Source organism: Argiope bruennichi, chromosome 4 (assembly GCF_947563725.1).
Source record: "Argiope bruennichi chromosome 4, qqArgBrue1.1, whole genome shotgun sequence".
Taxonomy (NCBI): Eukaryota; Metazoa; Arthropoda; class Arachnida; order Araneae; family Araneidae; genus Argiope; species Argiope bruennichi.
The window spans coordinates 51,807,450-51,830,470 of record NC_079154.1 but is presented as its reverse complement, the minus strand read 5'-3'; the positions used below and the strand labels follow the sequence as shown (position 1 = coordinate 51,830,470).

General features: G+C 25.7%; 1 protein-coding gene across 2 annotated transcripts in view; it reads right to left on the bottom strand.

Annotated features, from left to right (window-relative positions):
• LOC129966951 (serine/threonine-protein kinase SMG1-like) overlaps positions 1-19,541 on the bottom strand; it is an 81,211-nt gene extending 61,670 nt beyond the window's left edge. The window contains exons 1-20 of one of the 2 annotated variants that reach the window (XM_056081570.1): positions 19,026-19,541; positions 13,797-13,939; positions 12,646-12,704; positions 12,084-12,161; positions 11,914-11,995; positions 11,548-11,595; positions 11,335-11,460; positions 11,054-11,224; positions 10,764-10,814; positions 6,519-6,610; positions 5,285-5,369; positions 5,119-5,191; positions 3,997-4,253; positions 3,638-3,874; positions 2,550-2,680; positions 1,581-1,778; positions 1,371-1,483; positions 1,151-1,250; positions 958-1,059; positions 221-418 (exon numbers count right to left, since the gene is read on the bottom strand). In XM_056081570.1, the coding sequence (XP_055937545.1) occupies positions 221-418; positions 958-1,059; positions 1,151-1,250; positions 1,371-1,483; positions 1,581-1,778; positions 2,550-2,680; positions 3,638-3,874; positions 3,997-4,253; positions 5,119-5,191; positions 5,285-5,369; positions 6,519-6,610; positions 10,764-10,814; positions 11,054-11,224; positions 11,335-11,460; positions 11,548-11,595; positions 11,914-11,995; positions 12,084-12,161; positions 12,646-12,704; positions 13,797-13,939; positions 19,026-19,434 (2,753 nt within the window). In that variant the 5' untranslated portion in view covers positions 19,435-19,541. The remainder of the gene's footprint in view (positions 1-220; positions 419-957; positions 1,060-1,150; positions 1,251-1,370; positions 1,484-1,580; positions 1,779-2,549; positions 2,681-3,637; positions 3,875-3,996; positions 4,254-5,118; positions 5,192-5,284; positions 5,370-6,518; positions 6,611-10,763; positions 10,815-11,053; positions 11,225-11,334; positions 11,461-11,547; positions 11,596-11,913; positions 11,996-12,083; positions 12,162-12,645; positions 12,705-13,796; positions 13,940-19,025) is intronic. The other variant, XM_056081571.1, reaches the window with a different exon arrangement.
• Positions 19,542-23,021: the final 3,480 nt, after the last annotated feature.

Below are 23,021 nucleotides of genomic sequence, written 5' to 3'. Positions count from 1 at the left end.
TTAGATCAGCAGCGTATATCAAATGTGAGTACTAATTAAATTTAACTTAATTCTGAGCTAAAACATTATTTTACCATTGACAAATAAATGAAATTAAAATAGGAAGAAAAAAAATTTACTTTTTTCCTTTCTATTAGTTATAAAAAAGATATAAAATTATTAAATGCATTTTTACCAACACAAATTGAAAAACAAACATTTTAAAGAAAACAAAGCTTACTGTGGTGCTTTTCCTTGCAAAATAAAATTTGTTATTGATCTAAAATGATGGCCAAAGAAATTTCCAGATGATGATCGACCCATGTATCCTCTAAATACTGTCCAAATGTCTAAAATAGACAGTGGTTTATAGGACGATTCATGATCTTTTGCACTAGGTTGCAGATATCCTCCTTTAGAAAGATTAACTGTTGGACCTCTGTTTGAAAGAGAGTAAATGCATTCAATTAAACATATAATCATAACAGAAGAAAAAAATATTCATATTACTTTTGAGTATAAACTATTATAAAACATACAATAATTCATTAATGATATTTAAGCAAAAATAAAATCTAACAGAAGATTTCAATAATCATTTCCTGAAATAATTAAAGTAAAAATAAAGTGATATGATAAAGCTTCTAATAAAATCTCTATAATTTTCTTGAAATATAAAAATTATGAAATGTAAATTCAATAATTATTATAAATTTTAAATAATTAATTTATTAAATGAGTATTTGTTAGTCAAATAAAAGCGGTTGGGATGACAAGGAAATAGTAAATTTGTAGTATTTTACAAAATGCTTATAAATTATGTGACAAACAAATGAAGCAAGGAAAGGTAGACGTCTCGGATCAAATAAATCCTTTTAGGGAAAAAAAAAAAAAAAAAAAAAAAGAAAGAAGCTCAAAATAATTTTCTACACTTAATATTTCGGCATTGAAAAATTTCCAAAATGATCAATAACTTACTTTAAAATAACATCCAGGGGTAGGAGAGAAAGAAGAGAAACAAACTCATCTTGTACTTCTGCTTCATGACTATTCAATCTTAATATACATAAATCGTAATACCTAAAATAATAAATCATTAAATATTATGTTGCACCATTTAATTTTATATAGAAAGAAAAAAAAATGAACTTCAAGAGTCAAATCAACAAACCTCTGAAGAACGGAATCTGACAATGCAGAGACAGCCCATTTCAAAAAGATATAAAGGCTTTTGCAGCAATATTTACAAATAGAAGAATAATGTGAAAATCCTAGAAAAAAAATTGCATAAATAATCAATCAATTCTAGAAAAAATTAGTAATGCCTAAATAATAAATAAAATATTTTTCACTACAAATTTAATATGAAAACTGAATGTACTAATTAATACCTGAATTTAATGTAGCTTGTAATAAACCATTAAAAGAAGGATTCTGAAGTAAGCGAGGCAAATGGGGTTGGATTTGTTCAAGAATTTCAGTTGTCCACATAGCCGCAAGAAGTCTAGAGAATAATATTTTAGAATTAACATTTTCCTTCCAACATATGCAATTTATACCTTTCTGTAATTATGATGTAAAACCACAAACATTAATCATACTTGCTATCATATGAATTGTATTGTCCTTCTAAAAGATCAATCAAAAGATGAATAATTTTCTCTAGATTGCCACTGCTAGGGGAAGGAGGTGGTACATCAGTCATAATAGGTGAGCTATGACCAGAAGCTGACATAGAAGATCCAGCTGTTGAAGACTTAGGATTCAGAAGAGCACTATTATTTACATAATGTGAATGCCTGAAATAATACATTGATTGTTAATTTTTATGTAGCACAAAATATGAAATAAAAATTCTAATTTTGAGAGTTGCCAACATAGCTTCAAATACTTTGAAATTAGTAGAAATTTATCAGATCAACTTAAAGTGGAGAAAATCATAAGACTGGAAGGGGAGACAATGCACATGAATATTCTGCAGGGAAAGATGAAATTAATATTCATAATGGCTTTATTCATGCATGTGTGAGGATGGGGAACTTAGTTTCAAAATTGCCAAATAATGAAGCTAAATTAAAATAATGAATTTAAAAATGAACCAGGATTTATAAAAATGCATCATTATATAAATAATCTTTATGGATTTAAATAATTAATGTTGTCCTTTTATATTTAATATTAATTACATATATTTATCTAAATGTATAAATCTGATTTTATCTGAATGTATGATCAATTCTACATTTTATCAACATAAAATCCCCACTTTAACAATCATTCAGACACTTGTGCAATTAATATTATTAAAAGCACTGTTATATGTTTGTAAATGTTTTGAGAATAATATTGTTAAAAGATTCCAAAACAGTATTTCATCAGAATTGCCAATTTTCTTTCCATTCCTTAAAATTATTATCAAACCTACATAAAATTGAATTCAAATTAATAAAAAATGAACAATTAAGCATAAAATGGCTTTTGCAACAGCCTATTTAAAAAGATAAATAAACTATCTTTATATGACATTATTAAAAAAAGACATTATAAATATAACATAAGGAGCTAACTACCTTTGACAGTGAGAGTATAATGTATATAAAATAGAAGCCTGTAAACCAGGGAAATTTTTGGCAAGTTCTGGCTCGGTTGGTTTTAAGTGATTTATCATCAGATCAAAGAAGCTGGGTTTCAATGCAAATATCTAAATAAAAATAAAATTTTAAAATAAAAATTAATACCTAGATTAATCTATTGATCAAATAACATTCTAAGGTTAAGAAAATAGAAAGTTTTTCTATCATCTATTAAACAGAATACAGAACATAAAATATTGCTGCTTAACAAAATTTAATGATTAACAACAATAAATGAATAAATAAGAATAAAAAAAACATAAGATTTTTTTTTTGTTAGCTAGTTTAGGGAAAGTGTTTTTATGTATTCAAATTAATAAAAGTAATTATAATGCAAAAACATAAAATTTTGCAGAAAAAATTAAAATCAGCCAGTAAAAATTCTTTTATATAACAAATAAAAATGAAAACTATAATAAATAAGATTGAAACTAAAAACGAAAGCAGAGAAATAAATTAAAATGCTTTAAGAAGAAAATGGTGTAACAAAAATATTAAAAATCCTTAAAATGGTTTTTATAAATAATTATTCATTATTATTTTCAATAAGACATTTAATCTTGTCACAGCATAGTATTTATATAAAATTAACAGTATGTCTTACGCTCAATTCATGTCAATTAAGTTTTTACTAATACACAAAAAGATTATTATTTAATATAATAAAATTAAAGAAACTTTAAACAGGGCTTTTAAAACAAGAGCAATCAAGATGGTTTACATGGATGCAATGAAATCCAGAGGCTGCACATACAATACCAGCTAATTCTTTTGCAGAATTCTTCAATACCAATAAGTAAATGAAAAAGCAATCTAGATTTGAAGCAGTTAATTATTTAATAAATAATCTTTTTATTTCCTTCTCTTTACTATTAATTAATGCCATTTAAACATATAATTGAGTTTGCAAGAAAAATTTTAGCAGAGGAATTATATAATTTTGGAACTGAAGTGGAAAAGTTCTAAAATGCCTTATCTCTAAAATAAAACTAAAGTTCAGCAATATAAATAAATATTAAACTCACCCCAATTAAGGAATGTTTTATATTCCCAATTTCAACTAAACCACAAATACTTAATAAGAGAGTAACCTCATGAACTTTTAAATTAATGATATTTTGTGGAGTTTCACTGCATGATTTCAAAATCTCATTATGAGCCTCTGTTATGTCTGATAAAATACACTTGTAACACTCTTCCATCGTTTGAACTTTCTTGACTGCAAGAACCACATGATATAATTCCATAAGAAGTTTTTGAATCTGTAAAGAATATATAAATTTCAGCTCTTATTAAAGTTATCTTCATAGGTCTATACAAAAACATATTTTAAATTTATTTATTTTTATTATTATTTTATTTATGTGCAATTAAAAAAAAATACCTTTTCTGAAGGCGAGAGGCGCAGTTCTCTTACTACTGAAGTTGGTGAAAACATAAGGGTAACAAATTCAACAGGTAAATATGTTCCAACTGCTTTCACAAAACTTATCATTACACACAGAATAGAAACAACATGGGATTCATAAACAAAATCATTGTTCTTGGATTGCAGCATTTCAATGTAGACCATCAATTCATTAAGAGCATTTTTTGAATGGGAATGATTAAATCTCAAAAGAAGTACTAAGCATTCATTAGCTATAAAAGAAAAGAAAAACATTGTTAGTTTATAAAATTAAATATTCACAAATTATGAAGAAAAAAAAAGGCAGCATTAACTACAAAATAACATGTAGTTGCAATAAAATATTCTTAATTACAATATTATAAGTATTAGTTAAAACTGTATAAAGTCTTATTTGGTATAGCATTGCAATAACATTTTTATAAGTTCAAATACTATTTTTTACTTATTATTTCCTATTTCCTGACTGTCAACAAAACGAATTATAGTTTGAATGCTTTTTAACTTTAATGAATTGGGTGCAGAACAACTTTCAAATTAGCTTTAAAAATTGCAATGTTAGCAGAAGAGGGAGGCTCATTATGTTTATCTAAATACACTAAAATTTGTCAAAAAGTTTTGTAACTTACAATTAAAAAAATATTTTAAAATTTCAAACTTTAAAATAATTGACTGCACATTTAAAGAAGTAGTAAATAACAAGGTTTGGTTTAAAATATAGAATAAAATCTATTATTATGCTTTAAATGTAGTTTAATAAATGAGCACATTTGTATTATAACATCAGTTATTATACTTTTGTACAACAAATATTTAATAATCAAACTTCTAAATACTTTTGAACAGAATAATAATTATTGCTCATAATAAAGTTACATTAAGGACTTCATAGATATATAGATCAATATACATACATGGAAATTATAAATTGTCATATTACTTATAATCAATATCAATAACAAAAATTTATATAATTTTTCATTGAAGATTAAAAGAATACGGACAAAAATGTAAGTGGTCATTAATTACAGGCATAATTTCATACATAGTGTATAAATAATATTTATTTGCAAGAGTATCACGAAATAGAAAGAATACCTGAAGTTATTAGATCTGAGGAAAAACAGTATCCGACAGTTATTTTCACACATTTTAAAAAATTCTTCAGCATCTATAATAAAAATATTTCGATTATAACAATCATTGATTACAATAATTCAGTAAAAAGAAAATTTATTTAAAAATATTAAATTTAAGAACTTACTTCAGTAACAAACATAGGTGTGATAGGACCATTTTCTTCAATTGTAATTAAATCGCCTATACTCTTCAATACAGTTATCAGAACTCTAGAATTTCAGCATATGTAAGAATCAACTTACAAGAATACAATAATAAATGTAATTCAACAAATCTTAATAATAAACCTAATATTTTATAATTCTATTAACATATGAATAAATATACATTGGTGATTTTTTTAAATGTCTTATGTTTGGTACATGCTATTCTAATAAAAAAGAGTTTTAATAAAAATAAAAGATATTAAATACTGAGAATTTTTAACTATGTCTACAAATATTAAACATTAGCTTGTCAACACATAAACAGAGATATTTTGCATGCCCTAAAGTAGAAAGATATAACAGTTGGGATCATATTTAAAATTATTCAAAAGAAAAATTCATGACTTTTTGGTTTTGGAAATAACTGTTTGCTTCTAATATTTTAATTGTCGCAATAATATATAAAACATTATTTTTACCCACACTTTTTAAAATATAATATAACCTAAAATGTATTGTTTTCTCTGCTCTTCCATTTGATGGCAATTTCTATTTTAAAAAGGAAACATTTTCATTCATTTAAGAGTTCATAATATATTTAAATTATAAAATATTGAATTATATGCAACTTAAAAATCAAACTATAATGTTTTTGAATTAAATTATTTGTCTGGGAAACTTGATTATTCGATACACAATTCACACTGAATTATCACAACTTTCAGAATCTGCAGCTTGACTATCTATTCCAATAAACTTTGCGATGCTTCAAAATATCAAGTAAATAACTTTTTATTACATGAATTCATCATTTCAAAAGTTAAAAAAAACTCCATCACCCACTACTGAAACTTCATCTTTCGGTTATAATATTTCCAAAATGGTCTCAAATTGGACACACTTTTTAAAAATAATCATATAAAAGTATTAGTTAAATATTTATTTTTTCATTGATATAGAAATTATTTCAAGGCAACACTAAAAGGTTTTATTTTAAATTACTGTAAACTCAAAAAAGTCTAAGTATCACAAAATGCGTAATTTTGCATATTATATTATATATATATATAATGAGAGAGAGAATATTTTTAAAGCTATTAGTTTATTCAAAGAAATAAAATATTTAATGTTAAGTCAATAATTGAAATCATAAAATATTTCAAAGTCTTTGCATACCTTCAAATCAATTCAGAGGGGGAAAAAAGTACAAACCTTATAAGACTCTTAATCTTTCTAACATTTTCTTCAGCAGAATTCGGTTTTTCAGTATTTCCAGTAGAATTTAATTTTGATTGTGCCAATTCCTGCAGCAAAACAAAGAATTTTTTTTCAATGACATGCATGGAATGATATCTCCTTTGAAAATGAGATAAATTTGAATGGAAATTCATAATAAAAATAAAAATAATGTATAAGATGAAATGTTTACATCAAAATCCATAAAGAAAACCCGAAAACCTAAACATTTGAAAAACTGAACAATTCTCAAATACAGTATAAATCTTTTATCAGCCATCTTGAATGAGTAAGCAATTTTATCCTAAATCAATTCCCCTCTCAAATACCTATTTCACTGAGTAATCTAGAAATGCCTTTATAGGCACACTGAATCATATCTTGAATATTTTAAATGTGCAACAATTATTTCAACAATTTTAGAAGATTCTGCGATTTTAACTTTAAGGGAATGGTGGTGGTGGGGGGGGGGAGAACACAACTACAAATTAAGGTACGGAAAATGCAATCTCTTTTTATGAAGAGAATGAAGTTCCAGATATGCATCAAATTGATTCACAATAAAGTAAAACTACATGCATCATAGTTTAGAAGAATGGCCAAATGGAAATGACAACTGATAACACAACCTTCATACATTTCTAATCTATTGTCATCAGATTTCTATCTTTTTGAATGAAAGAACACTTGTTTACATAGAAAAAGTAGCAAAATTACAAAAATTTTGCTGCAGGCATGGGAAAGTTACGAAATAACTAGTCTGAAGAGTTTTATGCAATAACATCATGGACAGAAAGTTATCACCAGGACAATGAAGCAAATGGGTCATATATTGAACAACATGCTGAAAGGGAATAATGTTTTCAATTACTCATTTCTGTTATTCTAGTATCTCCCATCATTAAGTTACAGTGGACTGACTGTACATTATTGTTTTACTGGCCTTTATATTACTTAAGAAAAAAATATTTCAAGCATATAGTTTTTAATCAGGGTGGCCATTATTTCTGCTGTTTGAATTTCCCAGAGTTTATTCTGTATTTCCAGGTTTTCAAAGAAATTTCTTAATTTTTGGGGGAATATATCTTAATATCCACAAAATAATGTTGCCTTATTTTCTTTTCTTTATTTATTTATTACACAATTCATTTTTAACTAAATTTGAAAAATTGTTATATTCTTTTAACTAAAATAAATGTAAAATAAAATTCAATGTTCGGAAAAAAATAAAAACATTTTTAGTTATTAAATTTCAGATAAGATTCAACACCCCCTCACCCAGACTTTGGGGGGGGACAACAATATAAACAATACTAGAAATGCATATCCATCTAGACTGACTTTCAAGCCAATCAGTCATATCTCAGAACTGTTTGTCAGATTTATTCATGAAAGATGCAGTACAAAAACTCATGCACAATTTTCAAAGTACTTAAAAATAAAAGGATTTGTTTTTTTCCAAGGGATTCTGCCCTATCCATACTGTTTACCAACACATATATCAGAAGTAAATGATAATTCTATTGACATAAAAAAATCCTTTACTAATGCAAAATGAAATTATTGTATTAAAATAAGAAAAAATTATTCAATGATATCAAAATAGCATTAATTTTTAGCCCACCAATAATAGTAAATAATCACTAGCAAACTAGCTGAATGCTTAATCTATAATATATACAAATAAGTAGATAATTTAAACTCATCATTTTTTACCTTTCATTGAATAAAAAGAAAAATGTTCTGAGGTATAAATTAAAAAAAAAAAGATATCATGAATGAAATTCATAAATTTTTGTGGCAATCAGTCTCATACATATTAAAATGTATAAGAAAAATACTGCCCTTCCTTTCTTAAAATGTTTTGAGAAAATTAAAAGAGATGTGTATTTATCAAGAGATGTGTATCAAACAAATTAATTTCTTGTATTTAAAATTTTTTTTTAATTTAAAGCATCTTGTTAAATGTATGGGAAATTTTAAGCTAACTCAAATTTTTTAAAAATGCTAGAAGAAAATATTAGCAATTGACTATATAAAGAATTTAGTGAAAGATCTATATTCTTAATGTTTAAAAATAAGAATAAGTAATTAAATAAATAAAATTTTAAAAAATATTAGTAATGATGCCTAGAACTTCCTAATTCAACAAAAAGATCTCCGAGAAGTGGAAAACATTATTAATTATTGTAAAATACTTATTTAGTTTCAGAATTATAACGAGTTAACATTTTACATCCAGTTTAAAACAGTTTGAATATTAATATTAAAAATTGATGCTTTGGAAACATTATATATTTCATTAATTGTGTTGATAACTTGATGTTCTAAATACTTTAATTAAAAGAAATAAAGAAATAGTAATTTTTTCTTCTGTTAATATTTTGTCACTTAACAGGAATTTTTTTCATTTAAACATTTTTAAAAGTTAATATACTTTTTCAATAATACAGAAAGCACATAGAAATAAAAAAAAAATTAAAAAACAGTTATAAACATAAATCCATAGTATTTCATTTATCAAAATACTTCATAATACCATTATATATTAAAATGCATGAATTTATAATATGCCAAAAAAAAATTCCAAACAGAAAATTCTAAGTGTTACTGACTACATTTGAAACAATTATAGAAGTTTAGTCATTCCCTCCTAATTAAGCATGAACAACAGCATTAATTATTCATCTTAAAACGATTAAGAATGTGAAAAGTTATTCTTAAAAAGATGAAAAAAAAAAAAAAAATTCAAGCATTCTAATTTAAGAATGATACATGCAATGGATTTATTAAAAGAAACCTACAGCATTAAATCAAAGATATATCCACAAGCCTTTAACACATGGAAATAATAGCAATAATTAAATTTGTTGTAAATTTAAAAAAAATGCATAAAATCTTTAAAAATCTCTGTCAGTTGTCTAATACTTTGCCTGAATAAAACAAAGCAGCAAAAAATTCCAAAATTCTAATGAAATTTCTTATCTACTCAACATAATGCCATTCATCCACAAAAATTGGTACCGATTAGTGATGAAGGCCAATCTTATCTTACTGCCAGCATAAAGACCAAATACAAATATTAGAAATGATAGTGATGATACTAAAATGTATACAGAAAAATAAAAATTCAGTACTAACCAAAATAATAAGTAAAAAATCTAATATATCTATAAAAACATGTGGAAAAGTAAAAAAAGTAATAAAATGAACAAAAATAAGAAATATTTCAATATCACACTGATCATTATATATTTTAATACTCATAAACATAGAAATTATTATCAGAATACAGCAGTATGAATGCATTCTATTTATCAATTTGCTTTTTTCTTATTTCTATTACTTTTTCTTTTTTCTATTTTTCAATTTCGTTAAATAAAAATAAAGGAATCATCCATTCACACATACAGAAGAAAAAAAAATAAAGCAATGATGAAATATTTATGTATACCAAATAACCCTAAATCAAATTAGAATTCTGAATTTTAGCCTCCAACTAAATAACAATTCTTGTACAAATGCAAATTGAATAAGAGTTTTCAGAACTGAGCATTTAGTAATAATTCAATTTAATACTGTAAACCAAAAGTAAAAAGTTTTTACTGTGCAATCAGATTCAGTGTGCTTTAAGATTTTTATTTAGTATAAAACACAAACGCAAATAAATTTTTCTCAAATCTTTAAGCACATAGTCACTGTGCTAATATTGAAAAAGATATGAGGTATATTCTATTTTAAATGTATTTTGTCTCTACTTCTTAACTGCTGGATGCCTGCACAAGATGCTAACATGCAAAATAGAATGTAGAAAATTAGCATTTGATGCAAATACAAACATTTTATTTCATCATGCTTTTTTATCATTTAATTCAACAGCTAATTTGAAGCAGGTACAGCTACTTTGAACATAAAAATAGCATATAATAAGTAGTCTTAAAAATGCAAAATTAAAATCATAGTAAAAATGCTTTCTTTAGACAACTTTTTAATTTTTTTAATGGAATTGTAAATTGTACATAAATGTTTTATTAAGCAACAGAGACAATAACAAGTCTTTGTTTTCATTTCATTTTTCATTTTTTCATTTCATGCATAAATTCTTATATGCATGTAGCATCACCATGCAATTAAAAAATATTGTTAATCATATCCTTGGAAGAAAATTTAGGATTAAAAAATGTGACACACATTAGTTGACCCATTCCAAATAAAATTTACCTTAAGGTACATAACTGACTTTTTAGGTTGTGGTTTAACCTTAGGCAAGCCCTACAAAAAAAGATAAAGCTTAGAAAGACAAGACAAAATAATACTCAAATATAAAATAACTTCATCTTGGAAGTTTTTAAAAATTGAAAAATAAAATTACTGTGGATGGGAATAAGCAATTATTGATTGCTTAAGAATATAAATTCCTTAATCAATATAACCAGAGATTCAACATTATAAGATAATATGTTCACAAGTTTACAAGCCTTAAAAGAAAATTTTGGAGTAAAAAGAATTACTTCAGCATATGATTCCATGTCTTCTAAAAACTGCCCTAATAAGGTAATTGTGAAATTGATATCTGATATCCAAAAATGCTGAAATCCAATCAAAGTATTCGATGTAAATTCTATCACGGATTGCTGCTGAGTAGCATCAATGTGCCAGCCAATGAGAATATCGACTGTGTCCTAAAAAAAGGGAGGAAATGTAAAGATTTGCACAAATTTAGTTAAATTTATGATAATAACAACATCAAACAGTTGACAATAATAAAATAATAAAAAATTTGTCTACTTACACTGAAATGTTTTGAAAATACTTCAGGATATTTATTGGCAATTTCAGTTATCACATTCACAATGGCAATTAACATATCAGGCGCATCAGCAACTTCTAATGTAGATTGCAATTTAGACATGATCATCTGAAGTAAATATAATTTGTTTCAGAAATATATTTCAAGTATACATTTAAATTAGTAGTAAAAAAAAAAAAATGTATAGTTACTTACAGGTACAAGTTCAGAAATATTCTTTTTCTCTCCATCTATCTTCAACATCTGCAAGAATTCATATAAAAACATTAAAACTAATAATTATTTAAAAATAAACATAAATGATATTAGACAATAATAAACTATCAACTCATTGGACAGAATTGCTAAAATGTTAACACAAGACAGATGTATGGCCATTTAATTAAGGGCAATTAGTAATAAAAAAAAAAGATTTCTCAAGCATAAGCTTGCTGATTAGTAACTTAAAATTTTTCATTAAATTTCATTTAGGACGGTATGCATTTTACATAATCAAATATATATTTGTTTTTATATACAAATGTAAAATATGTAATAACTCTACAAATAGTATAAACTCACCTCCAGAAGTGACTTCAGAATTAAAATTCGCACTTCCTCAGACTTAGATAAACTTACGACATTAAATTCCCATTCAAGCAACCTAAAACAAAATTAATTATTAAAATTAATGTTATTCTTTATACAGATATTAGTCAGAAAGGAATTCAATAACAAAAATATATACTGACCCTTTTGCTTTAAAACCCAAAACAGCGCCTAAAGATCCAACTGTCAAAACAAATTCATGTTTCAACTCTGTGTTCAACCTGAAAATGAGTAACATTATTAATAGTTTTTTATTATTAATTTTTTTAAATTACAAACTTCTATTAATAACCTCATGGAATAAAATGAGAAAATTGAATAAAATCAGGTTTACAAAAAAAAATTAATATTTAAATTATATTAAAATTCAGTTTTCTTTTATATCAAAGCAATTTAGAGATGAATGATGAATTTTTATTATTCAGAAGAAAAAAAAAGAGAAATTTCTTGATTCAGAAGTAAATTAAACATTTATCCATTAACTAAAATTTAATATCATCTACACATTTATTTTGAGATACAAAAACTATGAGAAAGATATTTTGATCAAATAAATAACTTTAAAAAAAGACTAAAAACTTCATAATCTATGAACAACAATTTCATGATAAAATAAATAAATAAGCTACTTTTTAGCAACTTATTTTTAATAACAAATAAAATGAAATGAAAAGTTAAAATTTTATAAGATATTAAAATATTTACCCAAGCTGAATAAAATCTTCAAATGTTGAAAAAATGTCATCTTTATTGGTTTGAATGATCTATTTTAAAAAGATAAAAATAATTCATACTCTCACAAATATATTAATGAAAATAACCGTTATTCTTATAACATTAATAATGTTGGTATCACCTATGGAGGACATTGAACAGCATTTATTGTGTTAATTAAAATGCTTCTCAATTTGAAAATTATATAAAATAAATTCAAATTACTTAATTACAATATATCTATAAATTTCTTGCAATAAGCACTAACTTTCTTAAAAAAAAAAAAAAAAAAAAAAAAAAAAAAACCTTAAACAATTAATAATATGTATCAAACCGACCAAAAATTTGATTCTTTGGTGAAATCAAATTTAAAAAATCAAAGCCCTAATGGCTCCACAGCCAAAATCTTACAATCACTTCAACCTCTAATTTATAATTAAAAAATTAACAAGAAAAAGAAAATCAAAGAAAATTAAGCAAGTCTGTAAAACTACTAATATTGGTTGTTTTAAACATGCAGCCAATATTAAACAGAAAAACTAACAATTTATTTACATTTCATACAAAAATCATATTTATTCACATTTATTTACTAACTTCTGTCCTCACTATTCAATTAAAACTATTTGATGTTTCTTAGTATACAAATGCTTAACAATTACTATGCATCCACACTGCATTCATTAGTATTTCAAATATTAGAGTAAATGTTTAAAAACTCTTAATTTTAAATTCCAGTGTATACTGACAAATATTTGATGTTAAGTCAAAACTCTGGATTTCTTCTTCACTACCAACAAAATTAAGTATGAAAAAATAGTTATGAATTATTAATATAAAATAGTTTATGTCAAGAAAAAAAATGGCTGTTATCTCAAGGTAAATAATAATTTATCAAATGTTTTAAATATCAAAAATAGTAAAAAAATAAAAAAAATTAAATATGTAGATTTTAAAAAAAATAAAAATCATTGCTAAACTTATTTATAACAATTACATTCAACAAACTTTCTTTTCTTACTCATACAAATAAATGCTAAATATCAGCCTGAAAAAAATAAATACTACAACAGATAATTATAATAAAACATATTCTTTTATAATATCACATATGATTTTGAAAAAAAAAAAAAAATGATTACTTTGAAATTTTCAGGATGTTCAAAGATAGATCTGAGTTGTCGAATCAAACTGGCCTGCCTTTCTTTATCTTCATCACGTAATAAACGGTGCAAAATATTCTTTAACCTAGTTTCATCTACAATGTGACTGTTGTCTAGGTAACCTAAAATTAAATAAAAATACATTTTAAGATATTACATATTATTACAAGTAAATTTTACAAAAATTCCAAAAAATAAATGACAAAGATTGAAATGACAGTTTTCATTAATGGTAGACATTGATTTTAAAAGCAGGCAAAATTAAAATACACACATAAAATATTATGTATATACAGGATACCCTTGAATTCATGGGCCAAACTTTAAATGAAAAGTGTAGATAGCAATAACATGAAATGCTGTGTGTGAGAGATAGAGAGAGTTGTAGGTAATATATCAAAACTATATATTAATGAAGCAAACTTAAAATCAATACTACTGACATCTAGGAAGAACAGGGATTAGATAAAAAAGACTTGAAAATTAGAAATTCTGGCACATTTTCATTAGTGAACTTCAATGATTGATGTTTCTACTACCAGATTTATAGAAACAGGAGCCAAAATTCCAATTATCTAATTTATTGCAAAATTTCATAAATGTTTTATATCATCATGTGTTTTCCTATACCTGACTTAGAATTATAATATTTGAATTACAAAAACACATCTAAATGCAATAATAAAAAAGCACTTTAAAATCAATTTACTCCGAAATATTTTTAAAAAATTTCTAAATCTTTTAAAAATGAAACAGACAATTTCTGCTTCAATTACTGTTCTTTAGTCAATAAAATCTCATCTTTAAAAAATGATTAATATTGTGAAAAATATGTATCAAAAATTGTTTTTAATAAATAGAATAAAACTGAAAATCAATACTATTGTATTTCTTAGAATTTCTTTATCAGATAAGTTAATAATAATAAGAAAGAAAAACTATTTTAAAACATAATACTTAAAAATTAAAATTCTTTGCCCATAACTTTATTAAAAATTCTGAATTTTAATTTTCTTTGACATATTCAAAAAAAATTCTATATGTAAACAGTTTTTTTTATATTTCATACAAATGACATAAAATTATTTATTATTTATATTCATGATTAAATCTACTACATCATAAAATTTGAAAATTTGAAAAAAAATAAAGACAAATTGAACAGGTAACTTTTCAATTCAAGATTCTGATAAAAATCATTTAGTACATATGACAAAAGATTGAGTACAGAGGGAGAAACTAATGTTTTTACTGCTTCCATCATCCTACAGAAGATATAAATAATTTAAAATATAAGGATCATATGCTACAAATTAGTCTCATTTTGTATACTAATTCTTGACAATTTTTATTGGATTTTATTCTTTTAAATTCATTTTACTTCACAAATCATACTAAGAAAATACTTATAACTTAAAACATCCTTTTTTAAAAAAAAATTATGAAACTTTTCAGGTAAATTACAAAAACTTAGATATACATAAATTAATCCATATAAAATTCAACATCAGGTATTGAATACATGGACTTCAGATTAACAAAAGGAGAAAATACTTTTTTCAGAGATGCACATTTTCACTTCAGAGAAATATCTTTTGCATTATTCATTATATCTCAGCTGATAGGCCCTTATCAATTTCAAATCAAATTGCACATTAAATAGTCAAATTTATTTTGAAGCTTATAAAAATAGAAATAATCATAATTCTACAATTAAAATATGCTTTGTGTAAAATTATGAGAAATTAAGACTGATAAAGAGTATTCTCAGTCTTCACTAGCAATATCAACAACATAGCTAGGTAATTCAGGAAACTACAGTTCCTTAATCATTTGTAATAAAAAAAAATATTCTTTCCTTTTGTTGGAATAGAACTCAATAATTCAATATTAAGACTGGGACTTTGAGAAATAAATAATATATATATATATATACATCTTAAAATACATATATACACATAAAAGCCCACCCACCCCCAAAATAACATGTCTGCATAGAGAAATGACTATTAACATATCAATCTGTAATGCTATCTTTGAAAAAGTTGGACTTTTGTCATTATTTCATGCTATATAATCAATTTAAATGCATTTTATATTATGCATCCTATTCAGAACTGATATTTTAATATCTTAAATTCATTTCTAGTTATCTTAAAATTTTCATAGATTCCCCCCCCCCCCATTTTGTACTGATTGGTGCTGTTTTACAAAACATTTGTAATTGCATCCGAAAGTTACATTATCAGCAAAGAAAAAGCAACAAATGTTAAGATAAGATAAATTTCTGAAATTTTAAGAGGGTTGCTGATATGCAATTTGAAGTAACAAATTACCAATGAGCACCAAATAGCATGTCATTTAAATGCTAGCATTCATTACTTTATTTACTATTAGCTGTCCTTGGCACCTATCTTATTACTTAGAATAATGGCTCTCCTGCCTATTAAATTATTAATGTAAAATACATAACTATTTAAAACTTTATCTTCATTGTATAAGATTGAAAAAATAAATTTATTCACAAAACATATTATATAATTCTATTCTTACTTCTCTACTAATAATAAGTGATAAAAGTGTGTATCTGTGTTTTGGCATAGTACAGGACAGAACATCTGATTAGGAGTAACTAAAATTTTGTACAAATACATTGTAGAATGAGAATTCTACACAATGAATTTTTTTAATTTGAAATTTAATTAAAAATTGTATGATTTCACCTTTTTCCTACAATACCAACCAAAAAATATAATAAGATAATTTTTAGACCATTATAAAAAAGTGTATTTTTAACTATGCCAATTTAACAGCTATACAATTTTTTCTTGAATTTAGACAATTTATAAATATATATACTTAATTTTCAAGAAGAGATTTCTTAGAAATTCAAATCTTTTCATTGTCTCAAATATTAAATTGCTTGACTCTTTCATCAGCAAAAACAAGAGAAGAAACATTCTATTTGATATCTGTTTAGTTTGCATGAGACAAAAGAAAATTATGCTAGTCTTAGGAAAGATAACGTGAGATTAGAAGGCAGATGAACCAGTCACATTCTTAATAAGACAAAGATAATATAGAATTTGACTCCATTAAAATGTTTCGGGTATATAATAAACAGAAAATATAAAAAGACTATTAAGATAGCATACCTCTAGTAGTAATCTAAATTTGACACTAAGAATGTCTTTTTAAGAAAATCATGATCGCATTATGCTTATTACTACTACTACACCATGCCACATTATTGTTGAAATTAAACAAAACTAATATCCCTAACAAATAAAATGTTTGCCAAATATTTTGAATCAAATTTTTATGCATGACCAACATGGTTAAACATTTTAACATAAGTTTATGCATGTTATGCCTTAATAGGAAAATGTGAACAAAGAAAAAAAAATTACAAAATATCTATGTCATTATAATATATAATAACAGAATATGAAGCCCTGAAAAATAAATAAATATCAATTTAAATAAGAATTCTAGTCCAAAACATTATACCATGACAATATTTTAGACTTGATTGATCTACCTTTATATTGTTTTAAAAAGTTTGTTGTTAACTACAATAACAATTACCTGCAAACAAAAAAATTACTTAATACCACACAATACATGCTATAAACATAAAAAACAATGAAAAGTATTGTAGTGAAATGCCAAAGAATATTTTTCAAGGTTATTAAAATTAGGCAAAGAAAACCATGGAAATAAAAACATTACATAAAAGTTGATTTATTAAATTTTATAGGTCTGTAAAAATTGCTTTTGTATTATTATATATTCAGAAGCTATTGACAAAACATTAATATCTTGATTAATTTTTCTAAAAATCTAATTAAAATTTTGAATTTCACAGCAAGTGACTAATTAGGATAGTTAATCTTATTTTATTAATTTTAATATAGTTGAGACTGCCTTTATAGGGATAGCTGAGTGCCAGTATGAGTATTCCTAACACAAATTGTCATAATTCTGTCTCGATAACATTTTCCTGTATACTCTTTAGAACAGATTAAACAAAAATCACTTTTTAGGATCAGAAAATTAAAATTTTAGTAAATTAAAAGTTCAACTTAATTTTGGCAATTTTTCTATATTTTTTGATAATTTCATAAAATAATTTTTAGAGCATTTTAAAATTCTGAAAGTTACCTTTTTAAGGTTACCAATTAAAACAGTAGAATAATTTCTTTTTACTTCACTTTGAGAATTTTTTAAAAGTATACATATATTTTTATTTGCAACATTACCTTTTCCTGTTGTAATGAGAATATAAATTTCTGTGGTCCAACAAATTGTTTAATCACATGAACTTTTTACTTTGTCTTTGTTAAAACTGGTGGGCAGAGCTTGCTTTGCATTATTTGATGAACTTGCTATATTAAATTCAAAGATGGTGATCTTTTGCTACTTGAAATTTAATACTGAATACTTTTAAAATATATTTCTCACTCATTTAATAGAAATTTGTATAATTATTATTGATTTCATTTCATAAGTTTTTTCTTGTAAAATACTTTCTAATAACATTAAGCTTTATATAAATAATGTTTTGAACAAATTTTTGATATTGCTATTGATTTCTTTTTCAAATTATTAATCCTGCAAAGTTTATTGGCTGAATACAAGATGAGAATTATATAATGTGGCATGCATGATGTAATAATTATTTTAGTTATACTACAGAAGCAGAGTACTGGTTTTAGAGCTACCGAAATTGGCATAGTTATTTCTTAATACACTTATTCCTTTAGTGTATATGCATGCATTACATTCTAAATAAAACATTTTTTAAATTGTTGAAAATAATTGATAGCAGGATTAAAAATTTAAATTATACCGTGTTTTAAGTATTATAAGACAACAAAACGCTAAACCACATAATATATATAACTCCAATCAAATTACAAATTATTTAAATGCCAAAAATTATAGTCACATTGTTTGGATAACAAGCAATTATTATTATTATATTTTCTTATAATTATAATTATCACTCAGAGAAAATATTTTAAGCATATCTACTTTTGATTTGGAATACAAACTAGATAAAATGTAAGTTGCTAATACGAGCTACTATTACTAGACAGTATAGTTGCTAGTCCTATACAACCTAGTATTGGTACGAGGCATATTATAAACGTAAACAATTTTCACTGTATTTTAAAAATAAATTTCAAAGAAAAAGGCACGAACCAGATCGCTTTGTATTATAGTCCCGTTCTCGGCTGTTGATACCCCTGTTATAATGAGATATATAATTTGAACGTCCAGAACTTTCATTTCTCATTGAATCGGTGTGTGATACACGGCCAGGCGAAACTTCTCCAGTGGAACCCTTCGAAAAATTGGTTTGAAGCTTGCCTCGTTCCTGTCGCCTAAACACAAGACTCCCTTGAGTGTCTCGACTGTTTGAGCGAGGTTTATCAGAGAAATTGTCTTTAAATCGCGTATAAGAAGACGCATGTGATGTGTTTGGTCTTTCTGAAGAATTTCGCCGAGTGGGAGGCTCATCTTGGAAACGTTCATCGTCGTCACGTCTAGTTCGGATGATTTTTTCTCTCCTCGGCTCTTTAGTTCGACTAAAGGTAGATCTTTGATTCATTACCTTGACATATGGCCCGTAAAGAATTTCATAACATAACGTTATCAGGTGTATACTTCATACAACCTTCGAAAATATTCGCCATGTTGAGAAATTAGATGTTGCCATTCTGAGAGCACACTCCTAAAATTTAAAATTTTAGTTATACAGCAAAGAAACCAAAACAATGTTAAACAATTACTACTACTTTCATTATCATTAAATTTCAGATTTTTTTTTTCTCATAATCTTTCGGATTTCAGGTGAAAGCATTCTATGTTGCTAAATATCCCATTATTTAATTATTATTGTCAGATTTTAACTCAAAATGCCTACAATTCTATTACGTCATTTTCAAGATTTTGCATGGCATTCGGAATATCGAATACAGGGCCCGACTTAGCCTAATCGCGGCCAGGGCAAAAACTTCTTTGGGGTCCCCCCTCTGCTTCACTACTTCATTAATAAAGAACCGAATTTTATGTAGGTATTTAAGTTTCTCACCTCATTACAGATAAATAACAAGAAAATTGACTAGAAACTAAAATAGCTATAAAGTCCCCCCCCCTCTCCAATGGTCAGACGAAATATCGTTCTGTCCATTTTATTGTTTTTTTGACAATTCTATGTCCATCATTAAAAGGATATAGTACATCTGAAGAGCCAAAATTTGACAAAAATTCTATTTAAATTAAGTTCTTTAAAGAAGGAAACATAAAATAAACTTTCTTTTCGATTTGGGGCCCCCTCTGGTGTAGGGGCCAGGGGCAACTGTCTCGTATGCCCCTGTCTTAGTCAGGCTCTGATCGAATACATAGATTGTATCGTATTGTACATACAAAATATCGAATATCTTAGGCTAATAGAAAGCGCTATTTAGGTCGATGATCGTAGATCGATGGAAAACTGACCTTAGCAGATTACTCTGCAGGTTGTTAGCTTTCTCAATGATCTCTAACATAAGTGTGAAACACAAAGGAAAGAATTTTACCTAGCAAACTTCCTACCTTTTTTTCTAAAACAAATATGCGAAATAACACATCGTTTTCTTTCACGACATACAACTTGTTTTCAGAAGATATAAGAATGACATTCTTCCTTCAGTGCAAGATTTTGGCAATATGAAGCACATACTTAAACTAAGCTACCCCTACCCCTTCCTAGAAAAACACAATTGAGGATAAAATATATAAAGCAAAATAAACTTATTTATGCTTTTCATTTTAAGTCTAGGTGGATTTTATAAACAGTCTAAGTCTATACAGGTCTAGGTCTTCAAATAGGCAGACTAGAAACTGCAAATGGCCGCAGGAAAAGAGGAGAAGATGGATTGATTAAAAAGAGATTATTTGTTTGATTGACAAATAAATAAACTTGTACAAAATACGAATTATGTGATATAATAAAATATCAAAATTATATTAAAACTTTTTCATGTGTTTCTGTTTCTATCTGTTTCATTAAATTCACTTAATTAATTATTACTATATTTATAAATACCGAACGTGTGGCTAAATAATATTGTTTATAAACGTATATATTATGCAGTCATGATAAATGTATGAATAAAAAGCATACATTACCACAAAATTATTAAAATAATAAATTAATTTAAAGTAAATCGTAAATTAAAAACATGTTGAAATATAAGATTAAATTGACCGTTTATCAAAAGACGGTAACTAACAATGTACACTGCTTAGGGCCTAAATTCTATATTCCTTTTTTAACATTATTTAGTAATTTGAGATGATTTTTTATATTTTTATTTATTGCATCTCTGACGCTTATATTTCTCATTTTTTTTTTATCAAAAATAATTTTTTGGTTGACAAATTATGTATTACCTTTTTTCATAGTATTTATCAAATAGATGACAAAAAAGACAGAAACAATGGTTCTCTAAAACTTTTCTCGAAAAGTTCCTAATAGAGGTGCTATCCCCCTCCCTTTACCCCTACACAAATAAAAATTGTAGATCTTCTACAAGGTTGTGAAAACCTCAAATGCTCAGGTTTTTATCTTCAAAATCCAACACATGCTCACTCTTTGCTTGGCAGTATAATGAAGAAAGTGAAGCATGTATTTTGAAACATGTAAACGACTTTGTATCGACTGACTGAAATCGAAATTTGTCACAGAATTAAAATTTAGAAAAGATACCAAATTTCATTTATCTAAGCCATTGTGATTTTGAAATATCACTCTTATATGCATGTGAATTTCAGAACCAACAGATGACAAACACAAGTAATGAAATATGATTTGATTGAAAATTTAATACGAATCTACATTTTAAATGCTAAACTTTATCCATCGAGCTCTTTACATTTGTAGTCATCGTATTCATTTGTACTCAGAAAGCAGGACGAAAAGACATACTTCAAATGGATTTCGGAGAAAAATTCGAAAGAAACGTGCAAATTTGTTATAATGACCATATAACGAATTTCATATGACTAACTAAAAGTGTTTTTGATTTATTGCATTCCCTGAAAGATCGATAATAGATATAATGATTAAAATATACCAATGTGGGGACGATTCTAGAGAAACACAGAGACTTGCTGATCAGTCACCATTCCTTCAACTGTGAGATAAGTAGTTACATGACAATCAATTAACTCTTAGATCTGGAAAATTTCAATCTTGTTATTATTCAGCATATATAATGAAAAAATTTCTATAATAGATCATATTAAAGTAAGAGAGAAAAAAACATCAATGTAAGTTATTCTGGAGAATTATTGGCAATTCAAGCCTTCACAGCTGAAGCAATCTTAGTCGATCGAATTAAAAGATAGCTTTATTAGAAGCAATCTTTTAGCGAAGGATCGTGCAGGGGTGTCGCCTGTTCCTTTTCCTTCGTGAATTATAAACCAGGATTTTTGGTACAGCTCTGTTTGTAATGTCGGCAATCTTATTGAAAAATTTTGTGGTTAATTTTTAAAAGAATTCCCTAATTGTAGTGAATTTGAGGGTCTTTTAAAATATTTGTATTTATAATGTACCAGATCATCTGTCTGATCGTCAAGTTGCTGTTTGATGTTTTAATGCCTCATTTTTTTTTAAGTACAAAAGTTTTTTCGCTACCACCTTCTGAACAGGGGAAACGTAGCTAATTATTGATCTTAGAAAGATTCATATAGCAGTAATAAGAATTTGTCAAAATCTCTTGTTCGGATCTAACAATACTTTCACTTCGGATGATTACAATACTTTCTCTTTATATATTTCGTATAAAAAGAAAGTAAAAATTATCCCCTTCCTACCCTTTTATTACTTTCTCTTATAAAAAGTATACAAAAAGAGAGAGAGAGAGAGAGAGAAGAAAGAAAGGAAAGAAAAAAAAAACCCTATCGTAATCGGCAAAAGATATGAACTCGATATTTTGATGAATCTCCACATTTCTGATCTCCCTTGATCTGAAAAATGCATTTTTAAATTATGTCTATTTTTCTGTAAACATGATAACTGAAAAACGCTTTGACCTAAGTGAATGAAATTTGATATTTGGTCTTTGCACAAAATTTGTTTATATCTATCAAATTTTTAACGAAATCCATTTAGAGAATATTTGTCTGCTCAGCTTCAAGCGAATATAATAA